The sequence below is a fragment of the Dama dama genome, chromosome 29 (genome assembly GCF_033118175.1).
Source record: "Dama dama isolate Ldn47 chromosome 29, ASM3311817v1, whole genome shotgun sequence".
Classification (NCBI taxonomy): Eukaryota; Metazoa; Chordata; class Mammalia; order Artiodactyla; family Cervidae; genus Dama; species Dama dama.
This window is the reverse complement of record NC_083709.1, coordinates 19,564,651-19,585,644: the sequence shown is the minus strand read 5'-3', so window position 1 is coordinate 19,585,644 and position 20,994 is coordinate 19,564,651. Positions and strand designations below refer to the sequence as shown.

At 37.2% G+C, this 20,994-nt stretch overlaps 1 protein-coding gene across 3 annotated transcripts in view; it reads left to right on the top strand.

Moving 5' to 3' along the window:
* Positions 1 to 20,994, top strand: part of FZD3 (frizzled class receptor 3) — a 98,799-nt gene that overhangs the window by 43,484 nt on the left and 34,321 nt on the right. For 2 of the 3 annotated variants that reach the window (XM_061132301.1, XM_061132303.1), the window contains exon 4: positions 11,569 to 12,586. In XM_061132301.1, the coding sequence (XP_060988284.1) occupies positions 11,569 to 12,586 (1,018 nt within the window). Of the gene's footprint in view, positions 1 to 11,568; positions 12,587 to 15,553; positions 16,590 to 20,994 lie in introns of those variants that run through there. The other variant, XM_061132302.1, reaches the window with a different exon arrangement.

The window sequence follows — 20,994 nt, the reverse complement described above, 5'->3', positions numbered from 1 at the left end:
ACTACTGTTAAGCATCCTTCCTAGATAATTACTTTGTATATTCTAGAACTTCATACAAATAAAGTCATACGTTGTATAACTGTTATTTTGCTTGAGTTAAGATTGCTCTTTCTTGCTCTGTTTTCAAGATTCATTAATGTTTTTGTGTTCATTAATAGTTCTTTACTTTTTCTTGTCTTCTGTTGTATAGATTACTGTATTTTGCTTATCCATTCTCCTATTGATAGACATTTTAGACCGTAGCCTCTCTATTTGCTCTTTGTCTTAAGTCAGTTTCCAGTGTGGTTAACAGGAAACTTTCTGTTCATTCTCCTCAGCACTTATGCCAAATCTGTGTCACTCACCTCAAACCTATATTTCATTTCACCTTTATTCCATATTTGACCCTTACTCCCCTCAACCTCAGTCTGTCCTCCTTTCCTGAAAATCACTTTGGCATTTTGTGCAAACTGTTGTGGTCTGCTACATCTCAGACCAGTCCTTATCAGTTTCCTTTCTTGCATCTTCTTCTTCCTGGTGCTTCTTAGCAATCTGTTTCTGTTCTTTTTGATTCTACTTGCTTCCTCTGGATAATTTCATCTCACTGATTTTAACTGTTACTCACATGCTGATGACTCCTAAATCCACATCTATAGCCTTGGCATCTTTCTGGTAAGTTACAATTCTGCATAACAAGCAGCTATTGGATATCCTAACCTGAATTTGTCTCAAGTACCTCAACTTCAACATGTCTAAAATTGATTTTACTTCTTGCTCATTTTTTTTTTTAATTTCTGGAAGGCATATTCCTCCTTCATTGACCTAAGCTCCCACATCCAGTCAGTTGTAGATTCTGTTGCTTTTATTTAACTAATTTCATAGCAGCTGTTCATTCTCACTGCCTTATCTGGTTTTCGTTATGGCTCATCAAATATCTCTGCTCTCAATTTTGTACAGCTCAAATGTCTTCCATACTCCTTCTAGTCATCTTTCTAATTAACTTGTATGTGTGGTGAGCGCTTAGTCATGTACAACTCTTTGAGACCCCATGAACTATATATATAGCCCACCAGGCTCCTCTGTCCATGGAATTTTCCAGGCAAGAATATTGGAGTGGGTTGCCACTTCCTTCTCCAGGGGATCTTTCCAACCCTGGGATCAAACCCACGTCTCTTGCGTCTCCTGCATTAACAGGCAGGTTCTTAACCAGTTGAGCCACCAGGGAAGCTGTTAACTTGGGTAAGGGCTATATGAATTTATTTAGTCAACAGTCATCCATTCAGCAAATACTAATTGGATGTCTTCCATGTGCTAGACACTATTCCAGATAGTAAAGATGAGTAGTGAACAAAACGTGGTCTGTTCTTATGGATCTACAGTTCTAGTGATGGTTGTAATGGTAGGATATAAATAAATAGATAATGTCAGATAGCAGTGGATGCCAATAAGAAAGAATAGAGCTAGGTGATCGTGATACAGTATGGAGACATTAGAGAAGTCCTTTTTCATAAGGAGACAGTGGAACAGGGACGTGAGTGAAATGAGAGGACAAATGATACAGATATCTAGGGAAGATCAGCCCAGGCAGAAGAAGCAGAGCAACAAGTGCAGAGGCTCTGAAGTGGAAGCGTGCTGGTTATATTCACAGAACATCAGGGACACCACAGAGGCTAGAGCCATGTGAGTAAGGGAGAAGGGAAGGAAATGTGATCAGAAAGCATTGGGGTTGGGGGGTGTCTTTAGAGCTCCTTTATGGAATTTGGATTTGATTCCGAGTGAGAAGATTTTGAGCAGAAGAGACATGATCATGAGCACAGGGGTGGCTTGTCTTTAAAGGATCACTCTGGTTCTTACGTACAAAAGGAGATGAACTGGAAGCCACTCCAGAAATCCAAGGATGAGGTACTAATAGCTCAAACTGGGTGGACGCTGTGGAGGCCGTGGAAAGTGATCAGATTCTAGATACTTTGCGAAGTCGAATGACAGGAGGTGCTGGTAGGTTGTAAGGTGGCTATGACAGAAGCAGTTTCAAGGAGGATCCCAAGGGTTTCGGCCTCAGCAGCTAGAAGAATGGTATTACCATTTGTGAAAATGGAGAAACTAAGGAGTGGAAATCAAGAGTTTGGTTTTCGAAGGATTAAAAAGTAAGGAGTGTGTATATGATGAATTGGCAGTTGGATGTACAGATATATCCATTGATATGTTTATATCAGTGTTTATACACACACATGCACATACATATTTTTGAAAGTGCTTACCTCTTGTGCTTACAGTTCATGCACTCTTCATGCCCCAGCAATACTAAACACACCCTGTTTGAACCTCTGTGTCTTAGCTCGCATTTTTTGTTAGAATACTGATTGCCATACTGCCAGTACTGGAAAATACTGATTCAAAAATCCTGTGTTTGAGGGACTGACATGAAGTCTTTCATAATTTTGATTGCTTCATACGTCATGCTGCTGTATCGTGTATTGTGCTTACAGTTTTGTGCCTTCTTTTGTACTCAAGGATAGAGTGTTTTTTAGGTGTTTTTTTGTTAAAGCCCTGGCCTACTACAGAGTTCTAATAAATGCCTCTGTGCAATAAGTTTCTGTCATTTGGCTTTATAATCCAAGCCTTGTGAAGAAAATGGTTTGTATTAATCAGCTTCAGTATAAGGTTATACATGTATTTGGCAAACTTAACATCAGTGATAGTTTATTGAGATTAATCAGCTTCAGTATAAGCTTATACAGGTATTTGGCAAACTTAATATCAGTGACAGTTTCTTGGAAACTATTTGATCCATGTAACTACTGAATATCTAGTTGATGGGAGTCTGAAGGCTTAGAAACTGATGCTGCCAAGAAAACTGAAAATGCAGGAAGTTGATGAGAACAGTACTTCCGATCATGTGAGAATGTCTGCAGCACATCCCTGTTTTTTCTGTACTGTGCCTGTGATGCTTTCTCAAGTATGGAAAATTGTCAAAATGCAGATTTCTTGGGCCCTAACACAGGCATAATAAAATAAAATTTGAGGTGGTGAAGAATGTCTCATTGTCTCCTACCCTCTCCCCATGTCCATAAGTTTATGTCTGTTTCTCCATTGCTACCCTATAAATAAATTCTTCAGTACTATTTTTCTAGATTTCATATATATGCATTAGAATACAATATTTATCTTTCTCTTTCTGACTCACTTCACTCTGTATAATAGGTTCTAAGTTCATCCACCTCATCAGAACTGACTCAGATGCCTTCCTTTTGATGGCCGAGTAATATTTCATTGTGTATATGTACCACAACTTCTTTATGCTTTCATCTGTCAATGGACATCTAGGTTGCTTCCATATTCTAGCTGTTGTAAATAGGGCTGCAATGAACAATGGGATACATGGGTCTTTTTCAACTTTGGTTTCCTCAGGGTATGTGCCTAGGAGTGGGATTGCTGGGTCATATGGTGGTTTTATTCCTAGTTTTTTAAGGAATCTCCATACTGTCTTCCATAGTGGCTGTATCAATTTACATTCCCACCAACAATGCAAGAGCAGTCCCTTTCCTCCGCACCCTCTCCACCATTTATTGTTAGTAGATTTTTTGATGATGGCCATTCTGACTGGTGTGAGGTAATATCTCATTGTAGTTTTGATCTGCATTTCTCTAATAATGAGCGATGTTGAGCATCTTTCCATGTGTTTGTTAGCCGTCTGTTTGTCTTCTTTGGACAAATGTCTGTTTAGGTCTTTTTCCCACTTTTTGGTTGGGTTGTTTGTTTTTCTGGTGTTGAGTTGTATGAACTGCTTGTATATTTTAGAAATTAATCCTGTGTCACTTGTTTCATTTGCTATTATTTTCTCCCATTCTGAGGGCTGTCTTTTCACCTTGCTTATCATTTCCTTTGCTGTGCAAAAGCTTTCACGTTTAATCAGGTCCCACTTATTTACTTTTGTTTTTATTTCCAATACTCTAGGAGGTGGGTCATAGAGGATCTTGCTTTGATTTATGTCATCGAGTGTTCTTCCTATGTTTTCCTCTAATAGTTTCATAGTTTCTGGTCTTACATTTAGGTCTTTAATCCATTTTGAGTTTATCTTTGTATATTGTGTTAGGAAGTGTTCTAACTTCATTCTTTTACATGTAGCTGTCCAGTTTTCCCAGCACCATTTATTGAAGAGCCTGTCTTTGCCCAATTGTAAATTCTTGCCTCCTTTGTCAAAAATAAGGTACCCATAGGTGCATGGGTTTATTTCTGGGCTTTCTATCTTGTTCCATCGGTGCCAGTACCATACTATCTTGATGACTGTAGCTTTGTAGTATATTCTGAAGTCCGGAAGGTTGATTCCTCCAACTCCATTCTTTCTCAAGACTGCTTTGGCTATTTGGGATCTTTTGTATTTCCATATGAATTGTGAAATTTTTTTGTTCTAGTTCTGTGAAAAATGCCATTGGTAATTTGATAGGGATCGCGTTGAATCTGTAGATTGTGTTTAGTCGTATAGTCATTTTCACAATATTGATTCTTCCTACCCAGAAACATGGAATATCTCTCCATCTGTTTATGTCATCTTTGATTTCTTTCGTCAGTGTCTTATAATTTTCTGTGTATAGTTCTTTTGCCTCCTTAGGTAAGTTTATTCGTAGATATTTAATTTTTTTTGTTGCAATGGTGAATGGGATTGATTCCTTAATTTCTCTTTATGATTTTTCATTGTTAGTATATAGAAATGCAAATGATTTCTGTGTATTGATTTTGTATCCTGAAACTTTGCTAAATTCACTGGTTAGCTCTAGTCATTTTCTGATACTGTCTTTAGGGTTTTCTATGTACAGAATCATGTCACCTGCAAACAGTGAGAGCATTACTTCTTCTTTTCTGATCGGAATTCCTTTTATTTCTTTTTCTTCTCTGATTGCTCTAGCTAGGACTTCCAGAACTATGTTGAATAATAGTGGTGAAAGTGGACACCCTTATCTTGTTCCTGATCTTAGGGGGAATGCTTTCAGTTTTTCACCATTGAGAATAATGTTTGCTGTAGACTTATCATACATGCCCTTTACTATGTTGAGGAAGGTTCCTTCTGTGCCCATTTTTTGAAGAGTTTTAATCATAAATGGGTGCTAAATTTTTTCAGAGGCTTTTTCTGCATCCATTGAGATGGTATGATCTTTTTTTCAATTTGTTAATATGGTGTATCACATTGATTTATTTGCATATATTGAAGAACCCTTGCATTCCTGATATAAACCCAACTTGATCATGGTGTATGAGCTTTTTGATGTGTTGCTGAATTCTGTTAGCTAAAATTTTGTTGAGGATTTTTGCATCTATGTTCATCAGTGATATTGGCCTGTAGTTTTCTTTTTTTGTGTTGTCTTTGTCTGGTTTTGGTATCAGGTTGATGGTGGCCTTGTAGAATGAGTTTGGAAGTGTTCCTTCCTCTGCAATTTTTTGAAAGAGTTGTAGAAGGATAGGCATTAGATGTTCTCTAAATGTTTGATAGAATTCTCCTTTGAAGCCATCTGGTCCTGGGCTTTTGTTTTTTGGGAGATTTTTGATCACAACTTGAATTTCAGTGCTTGCAATTGGGTTGTTCATAATTTCTATTTCTTCCTGGTTCAATCTGGAAGATCGAACTTTTCTAAGAATCTGTCAGTTTCTTCCAGGTTATCTATTTTATTACCATATAGTTGTTCATAATAGTCTCGTAGTCCTTTGCGTTGTCTGTTGTAACCTCTCCTTTTCATTTCTAATTTTGTTGATTTGATTCTTCTCTCTTTCTTTCTTGATGAATCTGGCTAAAGGTTTATCAATTTTGTTTATCTTCTCAAAGAACCAACTTTTAGTTTTATTAATCTTTACTATTGTTTCTTTCATTTCTTTTTCATTTATTTCTGCTCGGATCCTTATGATTTCCTTCCTTCTACTAATTTTGGGGCTTTTTCTTCAGTTGTTTTAGGTGTAAAGTTAGGCTGTCTATTTGATGTTTTTCTTGTTTCTTGAGGTAGGATTGTATTGTCGTAAACTTCCCTCTTAGAGCTGCTTTTGCTGCATCCCATAGGTTTTGAGTTGTTGTGTTTTCATTGTCATTTGTTTCTAGGAATTTTTAAATTTCCCTTTTAACTTCTTCAGTAACCTGTTGGTTATTTAGAAACATGTTGTTTAATCTCCATGTGTTTGTGTTTCTTACAGTTTTTTTTTTTTTTGTAATTGATATCTAGTCTCATAGTGTTGTGGTTGGAGAAGATGCTTGACATGATTTCAATTTTCTTAAATTTACTGAGGTTTGATTTGTGACCTAAGATGTGGTCTAGCCTGGAGAATGTTCCATGTGCTCTTGAGAAGAAGGTGTATTCTTCTGCATTTGGATGGAATGTCCTGAAGATATCAATGAGATCCATCTCATCTAATGTGTCATTTAAGACTTGTGTTTCCTTATTAATTTTCTGTTTTGATGATCTGTCCATTGGTGTGAGTGGGGTGTTAAAGTCTCCTACTATTATTGTGTTACTGTCAGTTTCTCCTTTTATGTCTGTTAGTGTTTGTCTTATGTATTGAGGTGCTCCTATATTGGGTGCATAGATATTTATAATTGTTATGTCTTCCTCTTGGACTGATCCCTTGATCTCATGTAGTGTCTTTCCTTATCTCTTGTAATCTTCTTTATTTTAAGGTCTACTTTGTCTGATATGAGGATTGCTACTCCAGCTTTCTTTTACTTCCCATTTGCATGCAATATATTTTTCCATCCTCTCACTTTCAGTCTATATGTGTCTTTAGGTCTGAAGTGGGTTTCTTGTAGACAAGCATATATATGGGTCTTGCTTTTGTATCCATTCAGCCAGCCTGTGTCTTTTGGTTGGAACATTTAATCCGTTTACATTTAAAGTAATTATTGATATTTATGTTCCTATTGCCATTTTCTTAATTGTTTGGGGTTGATTTTTTAGATCGTTTTTCTTCTGTTGTATTTCTTGACTGTATAAGTCCCTTTAACAATTGTTGTAAAGCTGGTTTGGTGGTACTGAATTCTCTTTAACTTTTGCTTGTCTGAAAAGCTTTTTATTTCTCCATCAATTTTTGAATGAGATCCTTGTCAGGTACAGTAATCTTGGTTGTAGATTTTTCCCTTTGAGTACTTTAAATATATCCTGCCATTCCCTTCTGGCCTGCAGTTTCTGCTGAAAGATCAGCTGTTAAGTGTATGGGGTTTCCCTTGTATGTTACTTGTTGCTTCTCCCTTGCTGCTTTTAATATTCTTTCTTTGTGTTTAGTCTTTGTTACTTTGGTTAGTGTGTGTCTTGGTGTTTCTCCTTGGATTTATCCTGTATGAGACTCTTTGAGCCTCTTGGACTTGATTGACTATTTCCTTTTCCACTTTGGGGAAGTTTTCAACTATAGTCTCTTCAAAAATTTTCTCATACCCTTTCTTTTTCTCTTATTCTTCTGGGACCCCTATAATTTGAATTTTGGTGCATTTGCTATTATCCCAGAGGTCTCTGAGACTATCCTCAGTTCTTTTCACTCTTTTTTTAAATTCTTCTAGGTCTCTGTTAATTGATTCTTGCATTTTCTCCATTTTGTTTTCAGGGTTTTTGATCATCTTTACTATCATTATTCTGAATTGTTTTTCAGGTAGTTTGTCTATTTCCTCTTCATTTATTTAGAATTCTGTGTTTCTAGTTTGCGCCTTCATTTGTGTGGTATTTCTCTGCCTTTTCATAATTTTTTTTTTAACTTGTGTTAGAAGTCTCCTTTTCCCAAGCTTCAAAGCAAAGTTGGAATTCTTTCCTTCAAGAAGGTTGAATTCTTTCTTTTGGTTTCTGCCCTCCTAAGGCTGGTCCAGTGGTTTGTGTAAGCTTCGTGTAGAGTGAGATTTGTGCTGAGTTTTTGTTTGTTTGTTTGTTTTTCCTCTGATGGGTAAGGCTGAGTGAGGTGGTAATCCTGTCTGCTGATGATTGAGTTTGTATTTTTGTTTTGTTTGTTGTTTAGATGAGGCGTCCTGCAGAGGTGCTACTGGTGGTTGGGTGATGCTGGGTCTTGTGTTCAAGTGGTTTCATTTGTGTGAGTTCTCACTATTTGATACTCCCTATGGTTAGTTCTCTGGTGGTCTAGGGTCTTGGAGTCAGTGCTCCCACTCCAAAGGTTCAGGGCTTGATCTCTGGTCAGAAATGAAGGTTCCACAAGTGGTTTGTTGGGCATTAAGTGAGATTAAAACAAATATCCAAAAATGAGAAACCAAAGATGAACCCCAGACAAATGGCAGTTACAAAATCAGGCAAATAATAATTAAAATAATGGAATTTACACGTATACATATATACCCATGAGCAAAGTCAAAACAGTCCAACAAAAATAAAATACAATAGATTGATCTGGCAAACAAAGGAAATCAAAAATTATATTTACCAGTTAAGAACAAAACTAACTAAAGCACAAACTGGAAAACAAAACTAAAGCAAGGTGCCAAGTGGGGAATAAAGCAGTGAAAACAAAACTAACACATATGTTGAGAGGAAAGGACAGAAAGAAAAGAAAGAATGGATATGCAAATTTAAATAGAGGTAGATGAAGATTTATATACATTAAAGATTAATTGCAAGGGGAAAAAACAGTAGAAAAGGCAAAGAAATGGATAAATGTACAAAAAATACAATAAGTTAAAAAAAATTAAAATTATGAAAAGGAGAAAAGAAGAAAAAAAATGGAAGAAGAAAGAAAAAAGGAAAACGCCACAGAACTGCAAAAGCCCAATGTAGAGGCAGAGGTTTATAACATCATTAAAAAGTGTGACTGAATATACACATGTACATATACACCCAAAGGCAAAATCAGAAAAGTCCAACAAAAATAAAGTACAATAGATTGACCCAGTGAACAAAAGAAACCAAAAATTGTATCTACCAGAACAAAACTAGCCAAAGCACAAACTGGAAAACAAAACTAAAGCAAGGTGCCAACTGGGGAATAAAGCATTGAAAATAAAACTAACAAATATGTTGAGAGGAAAGGAGAGAAAGAAACAAAAGAAAGAATAGATATGCGAAGTTAGAGGTAGATAAAGAAGATTTATATATGTTAAAGATTAACTGCAAGGGGAAAAGAACCATAGGAAAAGCAAACAAAGGAATAAATGTAGAAAAAATAAAAATAAGTTTAAAAAATTAAAACTATAAAAAGAGAAAAGAAAAAAAAGAGGATAACTCCACAGAACTGCAAAAGCTCAATGTAGAGGCAGAAGTTTATAACAACAATAAAAAATGTGACTAAGGAAAAAATAAAGCTCAAAAGTTTAATTGGATTTCATAGTACCAGTAAAATCGACAGCTACAACAAAAAAATCGAAAAGAATCTACAGAACAAGTCAAAAAATAGGGATAATAAATGTTTTTCTTGAGTCATTGCTGTCAGAGTCCTTCCCCTCGCTGGGGGTCATAGTCCACCTCACCTCCCTAGGATGCCCTCCAACACTGTGCTGATCTCTGGACCTGCTGTGGGGGCAGCTCATATTCTAATCTAGTCTTACTCCTGTGTGTTTTTGCCTCCAGTGTCCACAGCTATCAGAACTAGTGAGTTTTCTTTTGTGGGAATTCTCAATGTCCTTTTATATATTCCATAGACACAGAGTCTGCCTCGTTGATCGTGCGGATTTAATCTGTAGCTTGAACAGCTGTTGGTAAGGTTTTAGGTCTTCTTCCTTAGCCACACTGCCCCTGGGTTTCAATTGTGGTTTTATTTCCACCTCTACATGTGGGTCCTCCACTGGGGTTTGCTCCTGAGGCTGCCCTGGAGGGTTTGGATTTGCCCCCTGTGAGGACCAGGTGTGGAGGTGGTTTAGCTGTTTGAGTCACAGGGGCTCTGGCAGCACCAGCTACTCAGAGGAGTTGGTAGCTAGGGCAGCAGGAAATACAGTGCTCTGGAAGGGTATGGTGACCAGTATTGGCCAGTACACTCCAGTATTCTTGCCTGGGGAGCCCCACTCCCTGACAGAAAAGCCTGGCAGGTCACAGTCTACAGGGCAGCAAAGAGTTGGACATGACCAAAGCGACCATGTGGGCATAGACGCAAAACTTTCTTTGCTTGTGGCAGCTCTGCCCCAGTGAGAGTTGAGCAGGAAGGTGGCGCAGCTGCTTGGCTTGCAGGGACCCTGGTAGCGCTAAGTGTGCAAGGACACGGACTGCCTCTGCTGCAGGAGTTACGTCCCTGTCAGTCTTTTTTCAAGCCTCCTGTAGCTGACGATCAAAAGGCCTCTTTGGCCATTCTATCTCTGTAGCTCCGCCTGCTCAGGCACTTAGCAGGCTCCCTTGCCTGGGGTCCTTCTCTGTTGTTTGGTGTGTCAGGCATATAGAGGGGGCCCCCTGGCTGGGATCCTAGTCTGTAGGTTGGTGCCTCTGGCACTTACAGTGGCACCTTGGGTGGGGTCCTACTCTGTAGCTCTGTGTCAGGCGTTCGATAGGCCAGCCTCTCTATTGTTCAGCTGCCGATGCTGGCGTGTGTGGAGAGAGAGGCTATGGTGATGGCTCCATCCCTACCCGTGACTCAGCAGTATTGCCTTGCTTCCATGGCTGCCTGGCTTTCCTCCACAGGCATTTCCCACCACGATCTCCTCCCTCGTATCCCGTCAGTCTGTCTTTTCTCCCTCACATCCCCTCAGTCCATCTCTCCGCAGTCAACAGCAGCCTTCGCCCTGGGATTGCTCCACAATCCCTAAACTCCAGCTCCCAGCTGCTGCGCCTTCCAGGGTACCAGTGTTCCTGTCTGGGGTATGTATGACTGCTGCAAGGACTGTCTGATTCTTATTCCATTTAGGTTGCCACAGATCAGCTGTTTCACTCTCAGCCTTAAATGTTTCTCTGATTCAGACAATTGCCCTGATGGGGGGATTGGACCCCTGCTTCAGTTCCCCCCCCCAACCGAGGGCAGGTCCAGTCCTACTAACACTCCTGTTTTTCCCCCTAGTTCCTTCCTCCTACTGAGTTTTGTGTGGTCCTATATATTCTTTTCCACTGGTCAGGTCCTCCTGTCCGCTGTTAGCTGGTGTTCTGCATGCACTTCTGTGTCTGAAGGTGTATTCCTGATGTACCCTTGGAGAGAGATGTACTCCATGTCTACCGACTCCTTCGCCATCTTGTTCTCCTAGGGAAGATTTTTACCTCTTATTTTTAAGGAAGTTCTATTTGAGTCTAGGGTAAATGAGGACTATCTGGTAATTAAACATTAAAAAAAGGCTTTTAGCTACTATTCTACTGGAGCTTTATATTTATGTATGTTTATTTTATATATATACTTATTTATAGTTTGAAATCTTACTGTAAACTGTATGTCCTAAATAAATAGTATTAATTACACTATTTATTATTGGCTCTGCCTGTTTTAATAAAGAGTAATATTTTTGAAGCCAAAACAAAATTAAGTATACATATTTTGTTTTTTTGCCAACTGTGAAATATCTTATAATATGACCCACAAGCAAGATATTTGCATCATTTCTTTGACATATCATAATGTTCTCCAAGGACATAAGCATAAATAAACCACAACTGCTAAATGTGAAAATCCAAATCATTAGGTTCCCAGTAAGTAATGATTCTTGTCTTGTGTTTTTAGGTTCCCAGATTGTGATGAGCCGTATCCTCGGCTGGTGGACCTGAATTTAGCTGGCGATCCTACTGAAGGAGCCTCAGTGGCAGTGCAGAGGGACTATGGCTTTTGGTGTCCCCGAGAGTTGAAAATTGATCCTGATCTTGGCTATTCCTTTCTGCACGTGCGTGATTGTTCACCTCCTTGTCCAAATATGTACTTTAGGAGAGAAGAGCTTTCATTTGCTCGGTATTTCATAGGATTGATCTCAATCATTTGCCTCTCTGCCACATTGTTTACTTTTTTAACTTTTTTGATTGATGTGACAAGATTCCGTTATCCTGAAAGACCCATTATATTTTATGCTGTCTGCTACATGATGGTGTCATTAATTTTCTTTATTGGGTTTTTGCTTGAGGACCGAGTCGCCTGCAATGCATCCAGCCCTGCACAGTATAAGGCTTCCACAGTGACCCAAGGATCTCATAACAAAGCCTGTACCATGCTTTTTATGGTACTCTATTTTTTTACTATGGCTGGCAGCGTTTGGTGGGTGATTCTTACCATCACGTGGTTCTTGGCAGCTGTGCCAAAGTGGGGTAGTGAAGCTATTGAGAAGAAAGCCTTGCTGTTTCATGCCAGTGCGTGGGGCATCCCTGGAACTCTGACCATCATCCTTTTAGCGATGAATAAAATTGAAGGTGACAATATCAGTGGCGTGTGTTTTGTTGGCCTCTACGATGTTGATGCCTTGAGGTATTTTGTTCTTGCACCCCTCTGCCTGTATGTGGTAGTTGGGGTTTCACTCCTTTTAGCCGGCATTATATCCCTAAACAGAGTGCGAATTGAGATTCCATTAGAAAAGGAGAACCAAGATAAACTGGTGAAGTTTATGATCCGGATTGGTGTTTTCAGCATTCTGTATCTCGTACCACTCTTGGTTGTAATTGGATGCTACTTTTATGAGCAAGCTTACCGCGGCATCTGGGAAACAACGTGGATACAAGAACGCTGCAGAGAATATCACATTCCATGTCCATATCAGGTAAGGGAAATCTTGTTCTAAATTTCAAAATATTTAACAGTGAAAAGAGCTAATCTTAGCTGTTTTGTTTTTTAAACTCTTCATGAAAAATCTGAACATTAAAATTTTGAAGTGAAGTTAATGAACAAATTTATTGTAGTAAGAATGTCATACACACGTTTCTGTTAACATCTTCCTTTTAAAAGACCGCTTTCAGAGTCCAGGCCGTGGGCTTTTAAGCACTTTACTTCTCTTATCACAAAATAGTTGCTTGTTGATTATTTAGAAGTCTGCAGGTTTGAGGGGAAGATGTTGATTAAAAGACAGTGTCTGTGGAAATTTTACTGATACTTAGAATGGGAGTTTTAATAGTTTTGAAAAAAAAATTAGAATGCATTTGTACAAACAGTTTCATCTTTTAGTTGGTATTTTTTCTTTTTTGCATACTGAATATTTTGTGATTTACCTTTTAATTTAAAGAGATTGGATAATCATAGAATTTTAGATCTAGAGAGGACCTTAGAGATGATTTATTCAAGTTCTCTCTATAATTTAGAGTTCTTAAACATCTATCTCATTTGAGGCTTAGAAATGTTAAGTGACTTGCTCACTTTATTAAAGTACTTAGGGGTTATAGATAACTTCCGTTTACTTGTCTCTTTCCCCTTATAGACAGTGAACTCTTTAAATGTAAGAACATCTTTTTCATATTTTTTCAAAGCATGTTCTATACGTTAGTAGATGATGGCATTGAGAATGGGAATGTGTAAATTGAGAAGAAAAAACATTTTTAAGAAATGTTCCAGTTTTACTGGAAGCAAGGAGTGTGTGATTAGCACATAGTCAATTCTCGTAAATACTTGATGACTAAAAATGCCATTTCCTTTTTTATTTTGTGGTATAAATAATTCTACACAAAATTACATTTGTATTGTATAAACATTAGCTACTGGCTTTTTAAAAACCAACCTATAATTGAGAGGCCAGAAAAAAATGAATAATTGAAATTTTATTACATTTCTTGATAGAATTGCTTATTAAAAACTCTTAATATGAGTTTTCAGACCTGAAGCTAAGTAATCAAATTTTGCCTCTAATGAGAGAGAAAGAGATGATTGAATTACATCATATGCTTCTCCATGTAAGGTTTCTAGGATTCCAAATATATATTATCTCTGGATTATAAAAGAAATAATGTTTGTCTCTGAAATAATGATCTGAAAAATACCAGACCTCAAACATGTAAATTAGTAAATTAGAGTAGTTGGGACGCCACTGTTTTCAAGACATTCCTAAGAATCTTTTAGCATCTTTAGAACCAGTTTGAGCTATACAAAAATGTGTGTATTCAGTTCTTTATAGTCATAGGTTCTATAAGTGTTTCTTATTTCCAACTTACAGAAATAATGTTGGATTTCTGACATCCTAAAAAGAATAGAAAATGGTGTAATAACTAACATAGTTATTAAGCTGTAAAGTATGGGTCAGGAATCCTGGCTTCATATCTTACTCTTATTATTTACTAGTTTTATAGCTTTAGATCAGCTTCACCTCTCTCCATTTCAATTCCTCATCTGTAGAATGAGTAATGGAATCTCATAGTAATAAAAGAGTAATCATGTTAGATAGAAATAGTAGTAGAATCTGTCCCCTAGGACTGTCTTTAGGCATCTACATGCAGTTAGAAGTGTGCCTTCTATATAATAAGTGCTCGAATGTTAGTTCTGTTACTCATCTTTTCATTTATTGTTACTACTGTTACTGTTATTTTACACACACATACATACATACATAAACTTTTTTTTTTAAACCATTCAGTACAAAACTTTAGCAAATGCCATGTTTAAATTATTGAGAATATACATGACAGTATGTGTACCGCTAACTTGTTAATTTTAACTGCAGTAGAGAGATTTAATGTATAAATACACTTTAATTCATTTACTCATTATTTTGCTGATGGACATAGAGTTCCCAAATGTTTTACTATTGTAATACCTATCTTCCTTGTACATGACCAAGAATGTTCATGGGGTGTGTACCAAAAAGTGTAGTCATGGCACTTTAACATACAGGCATCTTCAACTCAAGTGGTTATTTTAATTTACACTAGCAGTATAGAGTTGAAATTCCCCATTTTGCCCCATCTTGGTGTTCTCAGGCTTTTAGGTTTTTGTCAGCCTTTGAAACAATATCTCAAGCCTGTCTTGATTTGTATTTTTATTTCCCTTATGCCTCAGTGTTTTCATATGTTTATTGGCTGTTTGGGGTTTCTCTTCTGTGATTTGCCTATTTGTTGCCTTTGTCCACTGCTCTGTCAGGTTATTTGTCTTTTGTTGTTATCTTGTTCTAATTCTTTGTTGGTTACTTGTATTTGCATATATCTTATCCTGCTCTGTAGCTTGTCTTTTCACTTTGTGTTTTCTTTGCCTCTTGTGTTTTAATCCCTCCCTACCTCTAAAAATCTTAAAAATGGTCTACTGTTTTTTTCCAACAGTTTTTTAAATTTGATTTTTTAATTCACAACTCTAATCTCTTGAAATTAATTTTTATCTATGTTATGAATAACGACTTTAGTTTTTCATATGAATGGTGCTTTTTGCACCATTTATCAAATAGCCAATCTGAATAGTAGTGCTTTGCTGTAATATACAAGTTCTATTTTTAAGCTCTCTTATTTACTGCTCTCTTTGAATAACCTTGTTTCAATCCCACATTTCCTCTACCTTATGCTTCTTCAAAATTATTTTAACTGTTCCTGGCACTCTTCTGTTTGAATTTTAGAATAATTTCTTCATGAGACACAGTTTGTATTTTGTTGAAATTGTTTTAGGTTTTAAATGAATCCAGGGAAAATTGCTCTCTTTGTGATACTGAGTTTTAGTATCTTTTTGTTTCTTTATGTATGTATTAATTAATTTGTTCCTAGGTACCTTATAGTTTTTGTTTCAGTTGTGAATGAGATCTTTTCTCTGTTATCTTTTTCAGTTGGTTATTGCTGGTCTGCAAGAATGCCACTGATTTTTATATATTGACCTTATATTGAGCGTCCCTGCTGAACTCTTCTGTTAGTTCTAATTGTGTGTAGATTCTTTAATGTATTCTTTGTAGAAATCCTGTTGCTGCAAGTAAGGCCAAGTTCATATCTCACATTCCAGTTCTTATGTTTTATTTAAGATTTTTGTGTCTATACTCATGAGAGATATAGACTATGATATTAATAGTTTTTCTTTTCTTGCCGTGTATTTTTCCTTTTTGGTGTCAAGGATGTAATAGCTTCATAAAGTGAGATCTTTTCCTCCTCTTCTTTGAAACAGTTTTTACAATGAATAGGGACTGTCTGCTCTTTGAAAGAGTTGGTATATCATCCTGTAAAAATCCTTTGTCATGGTATCTTTGAAATAAAGAGAGAGAAATTTCATCTTTCTGAACTGAAATTCTGCAAGTCCCCATTCCTCCCTGTCTCCTGGCCTTTGGCAACCATTGTTCTACTTTATTCTCTATGAATTTAACTACTCTGAGTACCCCGTATTAATGAAACTCAAACACTAGAATTTTAATATTGGTTTTCATTCAGGATTTAACTTCAGAGGAATTTTATACAGACTTGTAAATTGAGCACTAGAGCTATTGAATTCCTATTTAAAGTAATATCCATACATAATTGAATAAGATTTACTATTACTGAGCATGCCTAAAAGAATGCTTGTCAAGTTTTGATGATAATGCCTAATGAGAGGTTTGTAAAATATATTAAGCAATGATGTTATCCTTGAGGTAGCCTCTGCAGGTGTCTTGGAGAATGTAATATTTGAATATATGTTCTCATGAATATCAGTGTGGTTGCTTTGTAGTCATTTCTCAAATTAATGAAACTTTCAAACATTTGAAAAATCAGAATGTGAGGTAGTTGATCACATTGTTTCAAAATACCCAGTTGGGTTTAAAGTAAATTGCATGTGTTTAAGTCCATGATGTGAAGAAAAGTGGGTTTGTGTAAAGTATTTTAAAATATTTAAAATGAATGTCCTTGCTGAAAACAGGAATTCACTGCTTTGATTTTAAAATACTTTACACCAACTGTTTTTTTTCAAGAACACTTTTTTTAAAATGTGTATTAAATAATTCTTGAGAAAGTAATATTTAATGCCTGAAAAGAGTTGGACATGAAATATAGCTTGAGTTTTCAGAATAATGTATATTTTACAGTTTAAAATCAGTAAAGTTTATTCCTAGAATATGTTTCGTCTTATGTATTATTTAAATAGCACAGTAATTTTCCAGGTACTTAGTTTTTTTGTTTTCCTTTTAAAGTATTTCCTTCTATTTATTTAGGGGCTTCTAAGAGGCTCAAAGCATTTTATGAAAGAGTTACATATTTCAAAGTTTGTTGATATTTCTAGAAAGCCATTCACGTGTAACATATTTATTAAAAACATGGGGTTTAAAGTCCTGTCTGTAACACTTTGAGTCTCAGTTTCCTCATGTAAAATATAGGGAATAATATGTTAAATATAGTAATATCTACTTCATAGGTGGCTGTGAAGATTAAATGAGAAAATAAAGTTAAGCCTCTATACTAGAATGCTTTGCACAAAGAAAAATTTCATTATTCTGTTGTTGCAAGTACATAATTCTTTGAAAAAGAATTGTTCTGATATTCTGTATTAGAATCATCATTTTGTCTTTTAAACATTGATTTTCAAAAGAACATGTTTCCTTTCCTAAAGTTTCCCCCTTCATTTTTTTCTCTTTCATCCATCTAATCCAATGATGTATGTCCCAAGGAATTTTGATACTAGAACCTGTGTTTCAGTAATAGAAATGTGTTACCATAATAGAAACAGCTTAGCTAAGACTGTCAAGTTCACATTAGAGCCATTTGTAGAATTTTTAAAAAATTACTCGTGTAGAAAACAAACAAAAAACCCATTATTTCTATTTTCAGCCACAGAAGGCAGCCCATCTGTTGTTTATCTAATCTTGATTCAGAAACATACAAAAATAGAAGAATGACATCATATCTAACTTATGATTTTAGCTTCATTTTCTGATAAGAGTGTTTCCCCTTTACCAGACAATACCAAAAGGAATCAACATTGTTTATGAAAGGACCATAAGGAAGTGGGTATGTTTTGCCCTTCCAACATTAGTGACAGCAAATAATTATCAATAAATATATAGTATATACTACTAATATTTTTTTTTCCTGCTACTAATCTTTAAAGTGGTAAGTATCCTGCCTGTGACTTCCTAGCACCAAACTGATTTTTCCTCAAAATTGTTCAGTGCCTGTAATAGACGAAAAGAGGGAGAGTTACTGAAAAAATATTCTCTTATAGAAAAATATTTTGAAATATTATATTTTAAAAGCATAGAATATTAAACTTATTTTTAAAGTATTCATACTATTATGTACAGGCTGTAAAATGCTATCAAGGGGCACTTTTGGATAAATACTTTAAAATATACAAGTTATTTTGGCCTGTGCTAATCAGACTAGATAGCCTAAGCCATGAGTTCTGTTTTAGTCTTAACTGCAGATATATCTGGTGGTGGTGGTGATGTTCATTCGTTAAGTTGTGTCCGACTCTTTGTGACCCCATAAACTGCAGCACGCCAGACTTCCCTGTCCTTCACTATCTCCGATATATACTATCTAGTCTACCAATGGTTTATACATATTTAGGAAAAAATTCAGTGTTCTTGCCACAGTCTACAGCAGGGCAGAGCAAACTTTCTCTGTAAGGTCATATAGTAGATATTTTAGGCTTTGCCAGCCATGTGGTTTTTGTTGCAACAACTCAGCTCTGCTGGTGTAGTGCAAAAGCAGCTATCAGTCAGTTCAGTCGCTCAGTCAGGTCCAACTCTTTGCAACCCCATGGACTGCAGCATGCCAGACTTCCCTGTTCATCACCAACTCCCGGAGCTTGCTCAAACTCATGTCCATCGTGTTAGTGATGCCGTCTAGCCATCTCATCCTCTGTCGTCCCCTTCTCCTCCCACCTTCAATCTTTCCCAGCATCACAGTCTTTTCCAATGAGCCAGTTCTTTGTATAAGGTAGCCGAAGTATTGGAGCTTCAGCTTCAACATCAGTCCTTCCAATGAATATTCAGGACTGATTTCTTTTGGGATTGACTGGTTTGATCTCCTTTCAGTCCAAGGGACTCTCAAGAGTCTTTTCCAGCACCACAGTTCAAAAGCATTAATTCTTTGGTGCTCAGCTTTCTTTATAGTCCAGCTTGCACACCCATACATGACTACAGGAAAAAACCATAGGTTTAAGCAGTGACCCCAGAAGAGAGTTGACCCAGACTTGCCTGTGAATGTCCAGGAGTCTCAGGCTGAGGTGTGGGTCAGCAGTGGCCTGCTACAGGATGGGGGGCACTGAGTGCGCCAGTGCATGTATGAGACCTTTTGAAGGAGGTCGCCATTATCTTCATTACCTCCACCATGGTTTGGTTTCAGGTGAAACAACAATGGCATACCAGATCACCTGACCTGCCTCTTGAGAAACCTGTATGCAGGTCAGGAAGCAACAGTTAGAACTGGACATGGAACAACAGACTGGTTCCAAATAGGAAAAGGAGTACGTCAAGGCTGTATATTGTCACCCTGCTTATTTAACTTATATGCAGAGTACATCATGAGAAATGCTGGGCTGGATGAAGCACAAGCTGGAATCAAGATTGCCGGGAGAAATACCAGTAACCTCAGATATGCAGATGACACCACCCTTATGGCAGAAAGTGAAGAGGAACTAAAGAGCCTCTTGATGAAAGTGAAACAGGAGAGTGAAAAAGTTGGCTTTAAAGCTCAACATTCAGAAAATTAAGATCATGGCATCCGGTCCCATCACTTCATGGGAAATAGATGGGGACACAGTGGAAACAGTGGCTGACTTTATTTTTCTGGGCTCCAAAATCACTGCAGATGGTGATTGCAGCCATGAAATTAGAAGACGCTTACCCCTTGGAAGGAAAGTTATGACCAACCTAGACAGTATATTAAAAAGCAGAGCCATTACTTTGCCAACAAAGGTCCGTCTAGTCAAGGCTATAGTTTTTCCAGTGGTCATGTATGGGTGTGAGAGATTGACTATAAAGAAAGCTGAGCACCGAAGAATTGATGCTTTTGAACTGTGGTGTTGGAGAAGACTCTAGAGAGTCCCTTGGACTGCAAGGAGATCCAACCAGTCCATCCTAAAGGAGATCAGTCCTGGGTGTTCATTGGAAGGAGTGATATTGAAGCTGAAACTCCAATACTTTGGATGCCTGATGTAAAGAGCTGACTCATTGGAAAAGACCCTAATGCTGGGAAAGATTGAGGGCAGGAGGAGAGGGGGACAGCAGAGGGTGAGATGGTTGGATGGCATCATCGACTTGAAGGACATGGGTTTGGGTGGACTCTGGGAGTTGGTGATGGACAGGGAGGCCTGGTGTGCTGCGGTTCATGGGGTTGCAAGGAGTCCTACATGACTGAGCGACTGAACTGAACTGAAACAACAAGGCGGGAACACAGTCCCACCCATCAACAGAAAATTGGATTAAAGATTTACTGAGTATGGCCCCACCCATCGGAACAAGACCCATTTTCCCCCACAGTCAGTCTCTCCCATCAGGAAGCTTCTATAAGCCTGTTACCCTTATCTATCAGAGGCTGGACATAATGGAAACCACAATCACAGAAAAGCAGTCATAGACAATACATAAACAACTGGAAGTGTTTCAGTAAGACTTTGTTTGCAGTGACACAATTGGGGCAGATTTGCTCTGTAGGTTGTAGTTTGCCAGCTTCTGAACTACAGCAAGCATTATTCTCTATCACTTTAATAATTCTTTCATTACAGTGGTTCGTGACCTATGGCAATTTTCTGTCCCATGGAAATTGTCACTGTTTCATTCTCGTTACTGCTTTTGAGGATCATCATTTTACTCTGTCACATAATGGTATTAAAAATACTCAATAAAATAAATTCTAGTACATCACTATAATAAAGATATGCCAGTAAATCTTATTTCTAGTTGTCTTTGAAGTCATACCACACCAGAAAAATTTGAGTCAAGGAAAAATTTGAGTAGTTTTTGGGAATAGTAAAATAAAAACAACATAATGAAATAGTCATAGAAGCTTCTAGTTACTAAGTAGGTACTGTGCATCAGGTTCTGTACTCAGTAAATTTATACACATTATCTCCTTTAATTCTCACAATAGTACAATAAGATTGTATTCTGTTTTACAAATGAGGAACTGAGTCTTACAATTAAATACAACTTATCTAGATTCTTACAGTAAGTGATAAAGCTAAGGTGTGAACTGTATTTCTGATTCCAAAGACTACTAACCACCTACCTGATCATGTCAAATATGAAGTCTTCCATTTTATTTCCTCTGCCTGCCTGCTTGCTTAGTTGCTTCAGTTATGTCT